At 34.6% G+C, this 17,008-nt stretch overlaps 1 protein-coding gene across 1 annotated transcript; it reads right to left on the minus strand.

Annotated features, from left to right (window-relative positions):
• Nucleotides 1-1,558: 1,558 nt before the first annotated feature.
• rhof (ras homolog family member F) lies at nucleotides 1,559-16,300 on the minus strand. Its single transcript, XM_056467274.1, has 5 exons — nucleotides 15,982-16,300; nucleotides 15,001-15,088; nucleotides 11,935-12,044; nucleotides 5,296-5,430; nucleotides 1,559-4,395 (listed from the first exon to the last, which is right to left on the minus strand). Exons 1-5 carry the CDS (start codon nucleotides 16,108-16,110, stop codon nucleotides 4,231-4,233), a joined length of 627 nt encoding a protein of 208 aa, XP_056323249.1. The 5' UTR covers nucleotides 16,111-16,300; the 3' UTR covers nucleotides 1,559-4,230.
• Between the last annotated feature and the right edge of the window lie 708 nt (nucleotides 16,301-17,008).

A 17,008-nucleotide genomic window follows, 5' to 3' on the forward strand; every position in this document is an offset into this window, starting at 1 on the left:
ACCTGTTAAATAAAGCATCTCTGTAAACATATCATGCTATATTTATGGTTGTTTATTATTATTATTATTATTATTAATAATATTATTATTATTATTATACGAGTTAATATACATGGAAAGCTTCTCGAAAGTAGAAATAAAAAGTGTCCAATGTTGAAAATAACTTTTATGTAAATAAAAAGGATTACACTTTATTTTAAGGTGTTCTTGTTAAAGCATATACCTATTTAATTAACTACTGAGTAAAATTAGTTCATTACAATTTCTTAATATATGATTAGTGTTTGAATATGGGTTAGGGTTAGTAACATGTAATTATGTATAATTAATTTGTTTACTGTATTAAATAGCCATTTAGCATAACAGATATATTTATGTGACAATTAACTCAGGTAGGCTGTGGCTTTGACTCGATGCTCAATTGGTGTGGTCTTCTGCTGCTGTTGCCCATCTGCCTCAAGGTTGGACGTGTTGTGTGTTCAGAGATGCTCTTCTGCAGACCTCGGTTGTAACGAGTGGTTATTTGAGTTACTGTTGCATTTCTATGAGCCCAAACCAGTCTGGCCATTCTCCGCTGACCTCTGAACTGCCGCTCACTCGATATTTTCTCTTTTTCTGACCATATTCTGTTCACTCTAATCCCAGTAGATCAGCAGTTTCTGAAATACTCAGATCAGCTCCTCTGGCACCAACAACCATGCCACATTCAAATTCACTTAAATCCCCTTTCTTCCCCATTCTGATGCTCGGTTTGAACAGCATCAGATCGTCTTGACCATGTCTACATGCTTGAATGCATTGAGTCGCTGCCATGTCATTGGCTGATTCGAAATTTGTGTTAACGTGCAGTTGGAGTACCTAATAAAGTGGCCGGCGAGTGTAAATATTGAAGTGACAATGAAAAACTACTTTCTAACCAGTAATTATTGAAATGTATGAAAGAATAAGTTATTGAATACACTATTTTACTTTGTTTATAACATCATCTTGACAAACGGGTAAAATCTATGGCTTTTAAATATAGCTGCAGATTATAAAGATTGAAGTATTTTGGGGCCAAATTAACTGTGATCCTTAAATGTTTTTTTTTATATGCCAAAATGTGTCTGACAAGATTAATTTAATATGTTGAGCACTCTTCGTTTTATCAAAATATATGATGATCATCAAACAGGATGCATTTTAATGCACAAGAATAAATAAATAAAGCTACACTTATTGGTGTGAAGCTTGAAAACCCTTCTCAAGTTTGTGCCAAATTCACGAACAAATGAAACGTAAAAATAACATTGAATTTTTAGCTTTGTAGATGTCACTTGCAGCAGTATTTCAAGGCTTCCGTTACCACAGTCATATCCTGCCTATATGTGCAGGAGTTCTTCTAACCACAGCAAGTTTTGTATTCTGACCAAGGTTGTTTTGCAGAAAAAGCTGAGATTTTCAGTAACATCTGCCTAAAATCTGACAAGAATTGCATCATGCAGCTTGTTTCAATGTCAAAAAAAACCCCACACTATTATATATAAGACATCATTCTCCTGAGCAGGCAAAAATCTAATCGTGTATATAAATAAAAAGTTTTATTTGTGCAACACTTGTGGATACAAATATTAACCAATACTTTCTGGTCTCTGAGCGATACTGTTAACAGGAAGCAACACAAAATGAAGAAAATGGCGGTGTTCTGCAGCTACAATCATAGCATATATTTCCCCAAATGTAGGCTACATTTTGTATATACAATTTATAAACAGTTATATATTAGAGACTGACATAATACTGCAGAGGTCCGTTAACAAAATGAACTGTAATTATAAAGATAAGTACGTTAGCGTCCACACCAGACGTTGTTTTTAGAATATGCGCGCGCTGCAGTTTTACCGTCTTCTTTTTTAAATATTCGCGCTCTTTTGAACGGTTTGGATTTTGATTGGCTGTTGATGTTTTACCGTTCGTCAGCTGTGGAAAAGGTCGTTGTTAATTGTGAGGGATGCTAAACATATCACTAGCGCACGGCTATTTCTGAATGAACGAGGCTAGCTTCCAGTTTTCCCACTGCTTGACATCGCAAACAGGTAGGAATTATTATAAAATGACTTATTTTCATAATCGTAAAGGGAATGAGTTATCGCAAAAAGTTTTACAATTCACTACACTTTGTTATTTCGTCTAGCAGCTAGCCTAATTACATGAGGGTAGTTGACAAATAGGCAGTAAAATTATTGTTTTTACACCATGTTTGATGTCACTAACTTTATGAATTCTTTCATTTTTCTTTTCTTTTTACTGAACTGTACCGTAAAAATGTCATGGTGGGTGTGCAAAAATTAGGAATAATATACAAAGAACATGGCAGCGATTTATCTTCATTGTTGGACACATCTTCACATAGTGCCGTTTATTTTATATGAAATTATGAATATTTTATCTCCATGACTAAATGTGGGTCTAACACTGAAGAACAACAAATATTAACCACTTAATATTGGTTTTAAAAAGTTAGATTTGTAATATATACAGTTGAAGTCAGAATTATTAGCCCCCCTTTTAATTTTTTTTCCCTTTTAAATATTTCCTAAATTATATTAAACAGAGCAAGGAAATTTTCACAATTTAAAAGCAGAATAAAAGCAGTTTTTAATTTTTTAAAAACATTTTAAGCTCAAAATTATTAGCCCATTTAAGCTATATTTTGTTACGATAGTCTACAGAACGAACCATCATTATACAATAACTTGCCTAATTACCTTAACCTGCCTAATTAACCTAGTTAAGCCTTTAAATGCCACTTTAAGCTGTACAGAAGTGTCTTGAAAAATATCTAGTCAAATATTATTTAGTCATCATGGCAAAGATAAAATAAATCAGTTATTAGAAATGAGTTATTAAAACTATTATGTTTAGAATTTTTTGGAAAAAAAATAAACAGGGGGGCTAATAATTCTGACTTCAACTGTATATAGGCCAATTTTACAAGTGGCTATTTTAGTAAATGGCCATTCTTTTTCATTAATACATTTTGATAATACATATTTTTTAAATTGGCCAATTCCACCTAAAACTTTAATTAATTTGTTAGTTGAAGGGCTCCATTTAAGAATTCAGAATTCATATCTTTATTAATAATTTGTTACGTACGATTTTACGATTTGATGTGGTCTTTCAACTCAAATAGCCTATACACTGCAAAAATGCAATGAATTATTGTGGCGTGGTCTGCTGGTATTAAACAGTGATGTAAATATTGAATGTTAAAACTCTGTTGTTGATGGTACAGTTATAGTTCTTGGTATGAATATGTCTTAACTAGGCATGGGACGACCTTTTCAAGGTATACCGCGGTTTGGAAAAGTCAAGGTTTTAAAACCGCCAAAATTTTCTGTAATACCATTCCTAAGGTATGTAAGACTTTTTATTTAATTTTTTTTTTTTAGCACAACAGCATCTCCAGCAGAAAAAAAATATCCAAAGATGCTGTTTTAAATTGTAAAGAAATCTGTGTTATTAAAACAAATGAAGACAGCAGAAGTCAATGATTCATTTGAATTACATAGCCTGACGTCTTTACTGCTCCAAAATAATATAAATCTTTTAAAAAAATACAATATATTGTTTTCAAAGGGAAAAAAGTTTTAGTTTTTTACTCAGACATTTAAAAATAATATGTTTTAGAGCAGTAATCACAATACCATGATACTGTGAAACCCTGATATTTTTATCCAAGGTTATCATACCGTCACAATCTTATACCGGCCCATGCCTAGTCTTAACACAGTTAACATTTAATACTACGGTGCATAACATGAACTACACTGCAGAAACATGCTACACTAAGTTCATAATAATAGCGGTTAGCATTATAAATGACACAAAATGTAACCAAACTTACAATACGACCATCTAATATGCGTATGGTCATCCCTGAGACATCAGCAGCAGTTTTTCCACCTCCATGATCAACATGGAAGATAAAACTCCATCAAGTCAAATGAGTAACACCGCCAGAAAGATGTGGAGTGGATCGTAACAAACATCGCGTGCACACAGTGATGATCTCTGTCAAACAGTATGTCTTGCTAGGTGGGTAGATTGAAAACACGCCCTCAATGTCCTGATAATATTCCTTCAAGAAGGCTTAAACCTTCCTGGAAGCTCTGCAGATGATTCCTGAATGTTTACAACATATCATAGTTCAAATATACAAAATGTATGCATGTTTTTCAGGAAAGGTCACAAAACAGTGCAGTGTTTCTTCTTGCTGCGATGTCTGGCTTTAGCTCTGGCTGCTAACGCTCGCTTTGTTGCTTCTCTGAAAATGTCCTCTACATTTTCTCTATATTTAGCCGAACACTCCAGATAAATCTCAGCGTTCATTTCCTTTTGCGTCTGTTCACCCTGGAGGAGAGAAATTAATGTTGGTTACTCAATACTTCTATCCCTACGCCTAATTTTTGAAACCAACCCACAAATATAAACTTGCTGGCCACTTTATTAGGTACACCTGTTAAGCTGATAGTTAACACAAATATTAGCTCAGCCAATCACATAGCACCATTTATGCATCTAATTATGGGCTGTGTCCAAATTTGCATATTTTCCTACTATATAGTATGTGAGTTGATGTCCGAATTCATAGTATTCAAAAAACAGTAGGTGAGATTCTATAGTGCGCATTCAATGGACATTACACTATCCCATGATGCCATGCAAGAGAATTCATGAATAGGAGTGAAGCGACACAACTAACGCAGGTTATATATAGATATTCATACTGTATATAACATACTTTACTAACGACCATGTAGTAAACTCAAATTTAAATGCAGTACCTACTCGCTAAAGTTCAACTTGCGTATCAGAAACAAGGACAAAGGTGATTTAAAGGGATAGTTCACCTGAAAAGGAAAGTTTACTTTCTATTTACTCTCCCTCAAGTAGTTCAAAACCATTATGATGACCTGTAACCTTTGACTTTGACTGAAACAAATAATATGGAAGTCAATGGTTACAGGTTTACAACATTTTTCAAAATATCCTTTTCTGTGTTTGACAGAAGAAAGCTTTGAAACAAGTAAATCATAAGTAAGTGATGACTGAATTTAAATCACTTTAAAGCAGTTCTGGAAGCAAAAACTGGCGAGTTAAGATTAAGTTAGGTACAAGAAAGCTGTACCTAATAAAGTGGCCAGTGGGTGTATATACAAATGTTTGGGAATGGGGGTCATTAGATCACAAGGATGCATTAAATCAATCAAAAGTGATGTTATTAAATGAGTAAATAAATTAAACTCTAACCAGGAGGTAGGTGATGGGTGCCTGATCTAACGCTTTGAGCCTCCTCATCTTCTCCTTGTCCTTTCGCAGGTCCGTCTTGCAGCCTATCAGTATAATAGGGGCATCACGGCAGAAATGACGGACTTCTGGGTACCACTGGAAGAGGACAGAAAAAATTGTTCTCATATACAATTTAAAGGCAAAATGATTAGCCCTCTTTTACATTTTTTCCCCAAACATTTCCAAAGTGTTGTTCAACAGAGATTTTTTTCAACACGTTTTTATCAAATTAAAAGCAATGTTTTTTTCTTTGCCATGATGACAGTACATAATATTTATTCATTCATTTTCCTTCAGCTTAGTCCCTTATTTATCAGGGGTCGCCACAGTGCAGTGAACCACCAACTATTCCAGCATATGTTTTACAAAGCGGATGCCCCTCCAGCCGCAACCAAGTACTGGGAAACACCCATACACTCTATCATTCACACACACACACACTCATACACTACGGCCAATTAAGTTTATTCAATTCCCCTTTAGTGCATGTGTTTGGACTGTGGGGGAAACCGGAGCACCCGGAGGAAACCCACACCAACACGGGGAGAACATGCAAACTCCACACAGAAATGCCAACTGGCCCAGCCGGGACTCGAACCAGCAACCTTCTTGGTGTGAGGCAATAGTGCTAACCACTAAACCACCGTGCCGCAGGTACATAATATTTTTCTAGTATTTAACTAGATACTAGTATTAAGTGCAATTTAAAGGCTTTACTAGGGTAATTAGGCAAGTCATTGGACAACAGTGGTTTGTTCTGTAGCCAACCATCAGCATGACTTAGAAGTGGCTGAGACTTTTATTTCTGTATAGTGATGTACTTCCAACTGAAATGGAAGATTGAGTAGGGGGCGGGACTTTCTTTTTGTGCATCATTGCTTCATAGCAAACTATCTGTAAGAGGGGCTTGGTTAAGAATATTGCTATACAGTTGCTATCAGGGCTGTGCAATTAATCAAAAATTCGGTTTCGATTTTGGCTTCTAACGATTATGAAAAAGCATTAATGGAGATAAATGATTATTGCATCATATATCGTCCCCTCTCCAGCTGTACACATTTGTTGCTCTGCAAAGCTCAGTTCCACGTGAAAATGCCTAAAAGCATGTGCTGTAATGTTTGCAGCACGGGATGCACATCATTCATTGATGAACATTCGAATCATTCATGTTTTTAAAAGCACGAAAGAGATCGCATGCTGCTGTGTGTGCGCTCAGCCTCAGAGACGAGCAGAGCAAACACATCTAAAGTCATCTTAATGTGAGCGCTTTAATGGTTGAATAGGTGTCAAAACGCGATGTTTAGTGATTATTCATATTAACCCTCATTTGTGTAATAAACAAACGAGTCGAAAATCAAAAAACATGTGAAAGAGAAACCATAAATCAGAACTGCACTGCTCTTAAAGTGACAGCGCACAAGATTCCTGCTGCTGACTGTTTTTATCATTAATCAAACAACAAAAGGAGAAAATCCCTCACTGCTCTTGACTGAAGGACTTTTGTAGCTATAATTAAAGTGTTTTTCTTACAGTGAAGATGCTTAAAGCACAGTTTGTTTCATATTTTTATTGTATTGTAATCATTTCCCTTTCCTTATTTACAGGAAGGAAAATAACTGTGCATATATACAGTTGAAGTCAGAATTATTAGCCCTCCTGAATTATTAGCGACACTTTTCCCCCAATTTCAGTTGAATGGATTTTAACACATTTCTAACATCATAGATTTAATAACTCATTTCTAATAACTGATTTATTTTATCTTCGCTATGATGTAAAGTACATTATATTTTACTAGTTATTTTTCAAAAAACAAGCATTCAGATTAAAGTGGCATTTAAAGTGGCATTTAAAGGCTTAATTAGACTAATTAGGCAAGTGATTGTATAACAGTAGTTTCTTCTGCAGACAATCAAAAAATATATATTGCTTAAGGGGGATAATAATATTGACCTTAATACAGGTTTAAAAATATTTAAATCTGCTTTTATTCTAGCCAAAATAAAAGATAAGCCTTTCTCCAGAAGAAAAAAATATTATAGGAAATACTGTGAAAAATTCCTTGCTCTGTTAAACATCATTTGGGAAATGTTTATTTAAAAAAAATAAAAAATTCACAGGAGGGCGAATAATTTTGACTTAATAATATTCGTGATTACAATTATGACCAAAATAATCGTGATTATGATTTTTCCCATAATCGAGCAGCCCTAGTTGCTATGGAAGCCATCAAACTGACGTCAACAGAAGGACTGCCAAATGCAGAAGCAAATGGTCAGATTTTCATTGAAGATTATCAAAACAAGCAGACTAATTGTTCACCTTAAAGGAGTTGCACACTGGATGTGCCGTGCCATGCAGCGTCATGCATTTTAGAATTATAAACATAGATTTCTATCAGGGTACGCACACTGGCGCCGCAAGCCGGCAGCTGTCCGCGGTCCCCATGCTACAACTCAGGACACTGCTCATATTTCTGCCGTGCCACAGAGTGCCAATGGTTTCATTTTAAATTACATTTGAATGTGTGTTAAGGCTGATTTATACTTCTGCATCAAGCGCACACGTATGCGCCAGCACAGCCTTTACAAGGTCACATAGCCTTCGCCGTGGTAGACGTCGACGCTGACGTGCACCTCTCAAAAATTGCATGTTGCAAAGACACGTAGCATAAACTCTGTGGTTGGTCAGCTTGGTAGCTTGGTAGGTGGGACAGAGAGCCACGCAAACTCGTTGGTGCGAGTGTTTTCAAGTGTCGAGTCCTGTGAAGGAGCTTCAGATGGAAACTGTTGTTTTGTGTTCACCTTATGATTAAAGTTGTTGCACGTCCGCTGGTTCCCACCTCTGAATGAGCGAGTTTTAGCTACTTGTACATTAAGGTAACGTTCAGAAAAAACAAAACACTAGTGAAGAAACTCGATAAAGAGAAACATAAAAACTTGCAAGTGTTATTGCAGAGCAACACAAACAGCACACAAAAGTATAAATGCACGTCTACGCGCAAGGCTAACACCGTGGGTCACGCCGATCACTCGACGCAGAAGTATAAATAACATTGTGAGCTAGCAAAAAAAAAATATTGTAAATTTTGATTTCACAGCGACTTTAAGGGGCTAAAAATATTGATCTTTGCACTATAAGAAGAGAACCGTGAGATGGACCTCTTTTTAACTTTTTTATGTAGAGTTAAAGTCAAAATTATTCTCCCTCTTGTGATTATTTAAAAAATTATGTTTAACAGAGCAATTGATTTTTCATAATATTTTTTCTTTTTTGCTTTATTTTGGCTAAAATGACCTTGTAATTTTTTAACCATTTTAAGGTCAATATTATTAAGCCCCCTTCATTATACAAGACTTGCCTAATTGCCATAACTTGCCTAATAAACCTAGTGAAGCTATTGAATGTCACTTTAAGCTAATAACTAGTGACTTAAAGAATATCTAGTCAAATATTATTTACTAATGTTCATAATGTTGTCTTCGACTGTAAATACTCTTCACAGGTCTTCCTCAATGTTCTGATAGTGCACTATATCTGTCTTTAGGCCCTAAATAAACCTTCCCTTTATTTAAACAAGGCTCGGCACATTCCTCCAAGCTTACGTGACATCAACCCTATAGAAATACTGTTTGTTTACATGTCAGCGGTGGCCCATTTGTACAATCATCTACTGATCAGGTCAAAGTTTATCGGTTGCTTTTAACCTGATGAGCAATTCCAGTGTCACGGATGTGACATTTGCAGTAAAAACTCACAACATAAATGCGCAAGTATGTTAACATTACATTGAAGCATCTGTTTATATTTTCCAAAACTATTAACCACAGAGTTATGAGATCAGAGAAATATCGATCTGTAAACATGTTTAATATCTTAAATGAGGAAAATAAACATGCGTTATGGATGTGACCAATAAAGTCTGTGAGTTTACAGTATATATATAACATACTTTGTAGAAATCTGTAAATTCAACTACACAACCCAAAATAAATAATGCTAATTAAAAGGATTAGAGTTGACTTACCATAAAACAAACATGATTGATTTGATTTGATTTTACATTTTTACATTTATGAGGAAAAAGCTTCATTATGGACGAGACGCCTCTCTTTTATGGATGTGATTACAGATGTGAAATTGGCACTTTGGTAAATCAAATACAATTGTTTGAAAACACTGACAGAGACATTTTTTTGAGTATTTTACACCATAGGCATTGCTAGGCCACTTTTAGGGGGGCTTTTTCGGCTATTCGGCCCCCCTAAATCTTTTGCGATTAGCTCATGAACTGTACTGTACACAACAAAATTACTGCCTCAGTCACCTTTAAATTTTATATGAAAACAGCAGCAGATTCCACCCCTCCCTGATTTATTTATGTCTATCGATCGACTGTTATAATATTTGCAGTTCTTTGCAATTTGAAACACTCATCATGGAGGAGCAATCGGCTTGCTCCCCTCATCATTACAGCTGTTTCCTCCCGCGAAAATGTTAGTCTTATCAAACATTTGATTGTGAAATATGTAAAATAGCCTGTACTTTTAAAATATGTTTATATTTATTCCATTTTGAATTAGAAATGGTCAGTTTTATGTAATACTTTTGTAATAGTTGTAATGTAATAGTTTTTACTACAGTAAACAGGTGTGTTGAGCCAATTTGACTCATTCAGAACGCAAATGGCAATGCCTGTCTATGCGATGCAGTGAAATACTGCTAGTTTAGTATACAACCATATTAGTCAAGCATGTTTAAGTGTATTACTTTAAAATTATTACTTTTATATGCTTATACACCTGAAGTCAGAATAATTAGCCTCCCTGAATTATTAGCCCCCTGTTTATTCCCCCCCCCCCCCCCCCCCCCATATTTCTGTTTAACTGAAAGACGATTTTGTCAACACATTTCTAATCATAATAGTTTTAATAACTCATTTCTAATAACTGATTTATTTTATCTTTGCCATGATGACAGCACATAATATTTACTGTCTAGATATTTACTGTCTATGACTAGATATTCTTCAAGACACTTCTATACAGTTTAAAGTGACATTTAAAGGCTTAACTAGGTTAATTAAGTAAACTAGGCAGGTTAGGGTAATTACACTGTAAAAATGGCCATTATTTCAATGGTAAAAAACTGTAAAAATGCTACAGTAAAAATCCGTAACCTGGTTAGCAGTATGTTTCCTTAATATATATGGCGAATAACCGTAAAATTGACTTTCCCAGAATTCCCTGCATGACTCATCACTTTTTATGTTTTTTGTTGACATTACTATGGATCTTTTTAGTTGTTTCCCCATCAGTGATGTACATTAGAGATATATCTTACATCTAATGTTGATAATCAATGTTTATTTCATGACTTTACTTTTATGTGTGTTACCATACTGGTGTTTAGTAGCTGTGTGAATGACACTGGGCACCTTCTATACTCTGATACACTTTTCTTGCTGTGGGAAAAGTTATTTGTAATGAGCATTGGTTCATTATGTAACTTCCTCATCACCAGCTGCATATGGCTGTGTTAACATGTCTATCTGTGTTACAAAAGATGTGTAAATGTTGGTAATTCAAAATACAGACATATTACATCTATAAATTAATGAAATACGGTAGTTTACTGTAAAAATTAGGAATTACTTTTACGGTTTGTACCGTATTTGTAACGGTAAAATACTGGCAACCACAGCTGCTGTTTTTTCACTGTAGATTTTATGGATTTATTTTTTACAGTGTAGGCAAGTTATTGTATAACAATGGTTTGTTCTGTAGAGCAGTGTTTCCCAACCCTGTTCCTGGAGGCACACCAACAGTACATATTTTGAATGTCTCCCTAATCTGACCCATTAACTTAAGGTGTTGGAGTCTCTTCTAATCTTCTGATGAGTTGATTCAGGCGTGTTTGATTATGGAGAGGTTGAAAATGTGTACTGTTGGTGTGCCTTCAGGAACAGGGTTGGGAAACACTGCTGTAGACTATCGAAAAAAAGATATTTGCTTAAAGGGGCTAATAATGTTGGCACAATCGCCTAGTGGTTAGCGTGTCGACATATGGTGCAGTAGCATGTCAGGGCGTCCCGTGTTCGAATCTTGGCTTGAGGACCTTTCCCTACCCCTCTCTCTCTCTTAACTTCGCTTCCTGTCTAAACACTGTCCTATCTAATAAAGGCTAAAAGGCCAAAAATAAATCTTAAAAAAAAGGGGGCTAATAATATTGTCATAATGGTTTTAAACAATTAAAAACTGCTTTAATTCTAGCCGAAATAAACAAATAAGACTTTCTCCAGAAGAAAAAATATTATCTGACATGCTGTGAAAATTTCCTTGCTCTGTTAAACATCATTTGGGAAATATTTTAAAAAAGAAAAAAAATTCAAAGGGGGTGACTTGAACTGTATATGTTATTATATATATAGAGAGAGAGAGAGACAGCTGAGCTCCCCTAACATAAAATTTCTAAAATCCCCTCTGTTTTACAGTACTGTAAAATATAAGCCTACACAAAAAAGCTACCTTTTTCATGGCAAAAATTGACATTTGCATGGAATCGCTCTTATTTCATCATTTATATTCATATTCATTTCACCTTTATCTTGACATTGTCGAATGACGTTGGATTGGTCACATCGTAGCAGATGAGAACAATGTTTACGTCCTGATACGACAGAGGCCTCAAGCGATCGTAGTCCTCCTGGCCTGTCAACAAACAGATTAGAAGGAAATGACATGTTACATTGAAAACATTTTGGACGGTTTCCAGAGCGATGCTTCTAGACAACAAGTCACTCATGCAGAGGAGGGGGAGCTTTCTGACCATATCGAGCACCTTCCTGTATTTCTTATTTTATGAACAGAGTATTATGCTGAAAAAAGTGAGATGTGGTAGAAAAAAACCACATCCTGTGTTCAGCATCCTGTTACTGCTGAGAAGTTCTGGGCAGCAGCGTGGCTCTGATAACAGCTCAGTTACTGAAGATGTGGATGAGTTTATTACTTTAAACCATGCATTTCGCAGAATTAGTCGTGCACTTTAATGTAGAAGCCTCAGGGATAAATGAGATATCGAGCATCATTATTTTGATGCATGTTTTCAAACTATTATTCCAATATATTTCAATTATACCCTGCAGTTGTTGAATATACAGTATAATATGGCAGTAAAAATATATATTTTGCAATATATTGCGATAATTTTGTGATATATTTTGTTTGGCTATGTGTATATTGAAACAACAATTTAAAAATGTTAATTTAATTTTAATTTTGAGCATACATGATCCTAAAGAAATCATATAAAATGCTTATTTGTTGATTATTTTCAACATTTTTACTGTGTAAAACGTTATTTATTTTGTGAGGGAAATTAATCATATATTTACAGGATTCTTTGATAAATAAGTAGTACAAAATCTAAACTTTTAATTGAATAAAATCTTTTGTTAAATACAAATTCGTCTTTACTGTAATGTTTTAATCAGTTTAATACATCCTTGTTGAATAAGCTCATATCATAACCCAGCGTTGGGTCAAATATGGACAAACTAACATTGGTTTAATTCTTTCAATTATATTTAAATCATATTTTTTAACTCAATGAGTCAATCATGACACACTGTTGAGTTACGAATAACAGGGGGGTTTGCCCTCCTTAATTAACGCTTGATCCCTCTTGAAGGAGGTCAAAACAAGATGTATAGGGGGGTCAGTTGTTTAAAACTGAGAAATATTTCACTCTGATCTGTATTTTAAATAATAATGTTAATAATTAAAATAATAGATTATATAAATATACATTCGACCACCCCTATAACGGTTCAAACCATTGTTAATGCATAATTGTGCCAATCAGTCTATTGGAGAAAACAGTCTGAAAGTGGCAGATCCAGAGCACCAATAGACATCGTGTTCACAAGACTTTGTTTTCTCGTAAAACAGATGTTTGTATCTATATTTAGCCTGACAATAAAATCAAATTACACGCATAGTTTGTAGTGTAACCTACAGTAACATCTGAAATAGCTAATCAGAGAATACTGTAGGTCAGAATACACTAAATATCCCTCAAAATGCTAACAACTTATAAAAAATAAATAAATAAATAAATACATATGTGACTGAAGCGTGTATTACACAAACTGACCCAAACAGTTGACCCCTCTGATCGTCAATGTATAACACGCACACTGGTAACAACCATTTTTAAAGTGTATTTATTTCGATTAGTCTCCAAACATTTTAAACAGACCACTCTAAAGATAATGGGGTATTTCAACCCAAATTTGGGTCAAATATGGACAAAACATACAACTGGGTTAATTTTTTCATCAAATATATATATATATATATATATATATATATATATATATATATATATATATATATATATATATATATAGCCCAAATTTCTCCATATTTACCCAAATGTATGTTGAAATAACCCAGCATTTTTTAGTGTGTAGATTAGAGTGTAGATCAGTAGAGTTTATAAAAGATGCAACATTTATCAACACATTTATTGATTGTCACACATTCAATAGTGGACTTTGCATGTTTCAATGATTCTGGTTCAATAGGCCAGCATACACTCTACACACACACACTGCTGGGATTTTTTAACCCAACATTGGAATAAATATAAAACTCAACCGTTGGATTAAACAGTAATTTAATTGAAAATTAAATTTAAAAAAATTAATCTAATGTAATACTTGTCCACGTTTGACCCAATGTTGGGTTATGAAAACCCAGCATTGTTTAGAGCAGAGGTGGCCAAAGTTGGCCCATGGTAACCTTTGGTTTGGCCTGCCATCCCATCTGAAATGAGCAATGATGGGAAGCTGGTTGGGGCAAAAGCCTTTGACAGAGATTATCTTTTGGAATTGAAGATAACCTTTTGTTTCTGTTTTTATTTGAGGAGCTACAAAAAAACCCAACTAAAATTCAATGTTTCAAAGTCAATCAGACTTTTAAAATGTAAAGACTGTCAGATAGAGGACAATCCACAACACATCGGTGAGCAAATCAAGGGAAAGGCATGAGCAGCTCGTGTAGTTTATTCAGCATTGAACTCTATTGTGTTATAAATGGGATTCTTTATGTTTTTACTACAATAAGTTCATTATAAAACAGTAAAATGATACTGCATCGTTAATTAAATAATATGTTTTAAAGCAGCATTTTACCTTTTTAAATATTAGCAAATAAAGTAGGAAATTATGCATGGCAAATGTAATATAATACGGCTTGGTATATTGAACTTCGCCCCACAGCCCTTAATCAAGTTTGGTTTTTGGCCCTTTATAAGAAACAGTTTGAGCACACCTGGTTTAGAGTGTAAAATTCACTGAGCTGCATATCAATACTTCACAGTGGCTAACAAGTCATTTATTTGAACCTAATGCTCTGATATACTGACTGTTAGGAATCATCGTGAGGACAAAACATTCAAGTCAAACTGAACTCGTAATGTTCTTCATCTTCACCTAATGATCAAACACCCCACAGCCATGACAGCTATGAAAACTATTACTAATGGCCTCACACCCATTTGGCATTCAACATTCTTGCCTAAAATACTTGACGTATGAGGCGTGTCACTGAAGACAATGCAGACTGAGGTGTGTCGCAGACAGAAGGGTGGACGAACACTCACCTGCTGTATCGTAGAGATTCAGCTGGATGTCCTTCCCTCCGTAAGACACCGTGGTGACATATTTGTCGAACACAGATGGAGCGTATTTCTGTTGAACATCAAGAATAATGGATGATGATGCATGAAAAGTGTGTGTTTTAGCAAGAAGCAATCAAGGCGTAGGCAGAAGCTCAAACTGCTGAGTGGAAAAACTTGCTGAGGATGTTGTGTCAATAACTGTTGTACATTTTGCAATGTTTCCTTCTCTTCCAATTCAAAGAAACAATGGCATAAAACGTTAGTGATATGGAGAAATGTCCTAAAAGAAGAGACATTGAATTAGAAATTGTGCATTTAGGTGTATTTATTTTGGGGTAAACCCAAATACTGGGTAATATTTGGTGCTATAAATTTAATTAGGAAAAAATAACCCAGCAGTTGGTTTTCCTTATTTAAATTACCCAAAATTGGGTTGAAATAACCTAGAATTTCTTTATAGTATACCTGTCTTCATGATTTATAATTAAATGTTTTTAAATTTGCATAAGAATGCTAATTTCCTGTTTATCAAGGGTTCAGAAAGAATGTGTTCACCTCAAAGCCACAGAAGAAACATTTTGGATACCAAAGAAATCATAATAATCAGAATAATCTTTATTTTTATTAAAGTAAATTTAAAGAACCTATTTTTCAGTGGGTGTTTAATGTAGTGGAAGCATCAATGTCAATAAAAAAACCTTTATTTAAGTAATTTAAACTATTTATATTGCTGAAATCACTATAAAATGACACTCTAAAAAGGATGACGTGTTGTAACCCAACGTTGGGTTAATTTTTTTAATTAAATTTAAATTTTACTTTTTAACCCAGCGGTTGGGCTTGTCTATTGACCCATCGTTGGCTTACAACAACCCGCTATTTTGTAAGTGTACTCCACACACACACAAAGTGTCCTGTACATCCCCCACATGTGTACTATTGACCATCTAAATAAAAGCTCACCTCGGGAAAGTCTCCTTTGGCGTACACCATAAGTAAAGATGTTTTCCCGCATCCTCCATCCCCGACGATCACGATTTTGAGCGCATCAGTGTGTGTGCCATTGCCGGCTACTGTGCCGTTCTGTGTCATGTCCACCGGCCGGTTAGATCCTCCAACAGGTGCCCAAATCCACAGAAGCGTCAGGTGAACTCATTGGGGAGAATAAAGTCTGGCAGGTAAGCATGCTGTCATCCGGTCCACACTTCCTCCTCCTCTTGCTTTTTTTTTCTTGTCAAGCCATGTGACTGTTTTCACATATACTTTCAGATCTGAGCCGCGACTGTAATTGAGGTCTTACTACACATGGTCTGGTTTGCATGATAAGGCGGGGCTCGTGAATGAAACCACGCCCACTTACAGTTCTTTGTATTTACTTCCTAAACTAATCGAGACAGTCTTTTGAAAAGCTTCATTTTTCACATTCTCGCCGGTCTGCAACGGGTGGAGCTGAGCTACTTGAGATGCTTGGGATTAAGTGATAAATGTAAATGGATTGTATAACATTGCATTACTAATGACAATTACAAATTAGTAATTGTTTTACTAAGAGGTTTACAAGTGTTAGTTTTTATTAGAGAATTTAACATTTTAATTTAGTTTTTATTTTTGAGTTTTAAGGTTTTTTTTATTATTATTATTTGTTTTAATGTCAGATGAATCACTAAATGACAACCTTTTATCTGATTAATATTGTAGTTTATATACACTACCGGTCAGAAGTTTGGAGTCAGTAGGATTTTTAAATATAAATACATTACAAATTGTGAAATGTTAATGCACTATAAATAACTGTTCAAAAGTAGTTTATAATTTATTTTAATAATTTATTCCTGTGATTTTAAACAATTTTTTAGCTTCATTACTCTCCAAAGTCACGTGATCCGTCAGAAATGACTAATATTAATTATTATTGTTATTATTAATATTATTATTAATGGTAATAGTAATAACAGCAATAATGACTGAATTAATCATTTCATTTGAAACT

Source organism: Danio aesculapii, chromosome 10 (assembly GCF_903798145.1).
Source record: "Danio aesculapii chromosome 10, fDanAes4.1, whole genome shotgun sequence".
NCBI classification, from domain to species: domain Eukaryota; kingdom Metazoa; phylum Chordata; class Actinopteri; order Cypriniformes; family Danionidae; genus Danio; species Danio aesculapii.

Coding starts and splice junctions, on each gene's coding strand:
- rhof (XM_056467274.1), bottom strand. CDS start 16,110: ATGACACAGAACGGCACAGTAGCCGGCAATGGCACACACACTGATGCG. Junction 12,045..15,000: donor GAATCTCTACGATACAGCAG/GTGAGTGTTCGT, acceptor GTTTGTTGACAG/GCCAGGAGGACTACGATCGC. Junction 5,431..11,934: donor TCGACAATGTCAAGATAAAG/GTGAAATGAATA, acceptor GTCCTCTTCCAG/TGGTACCCAGAAGTCCGTCA.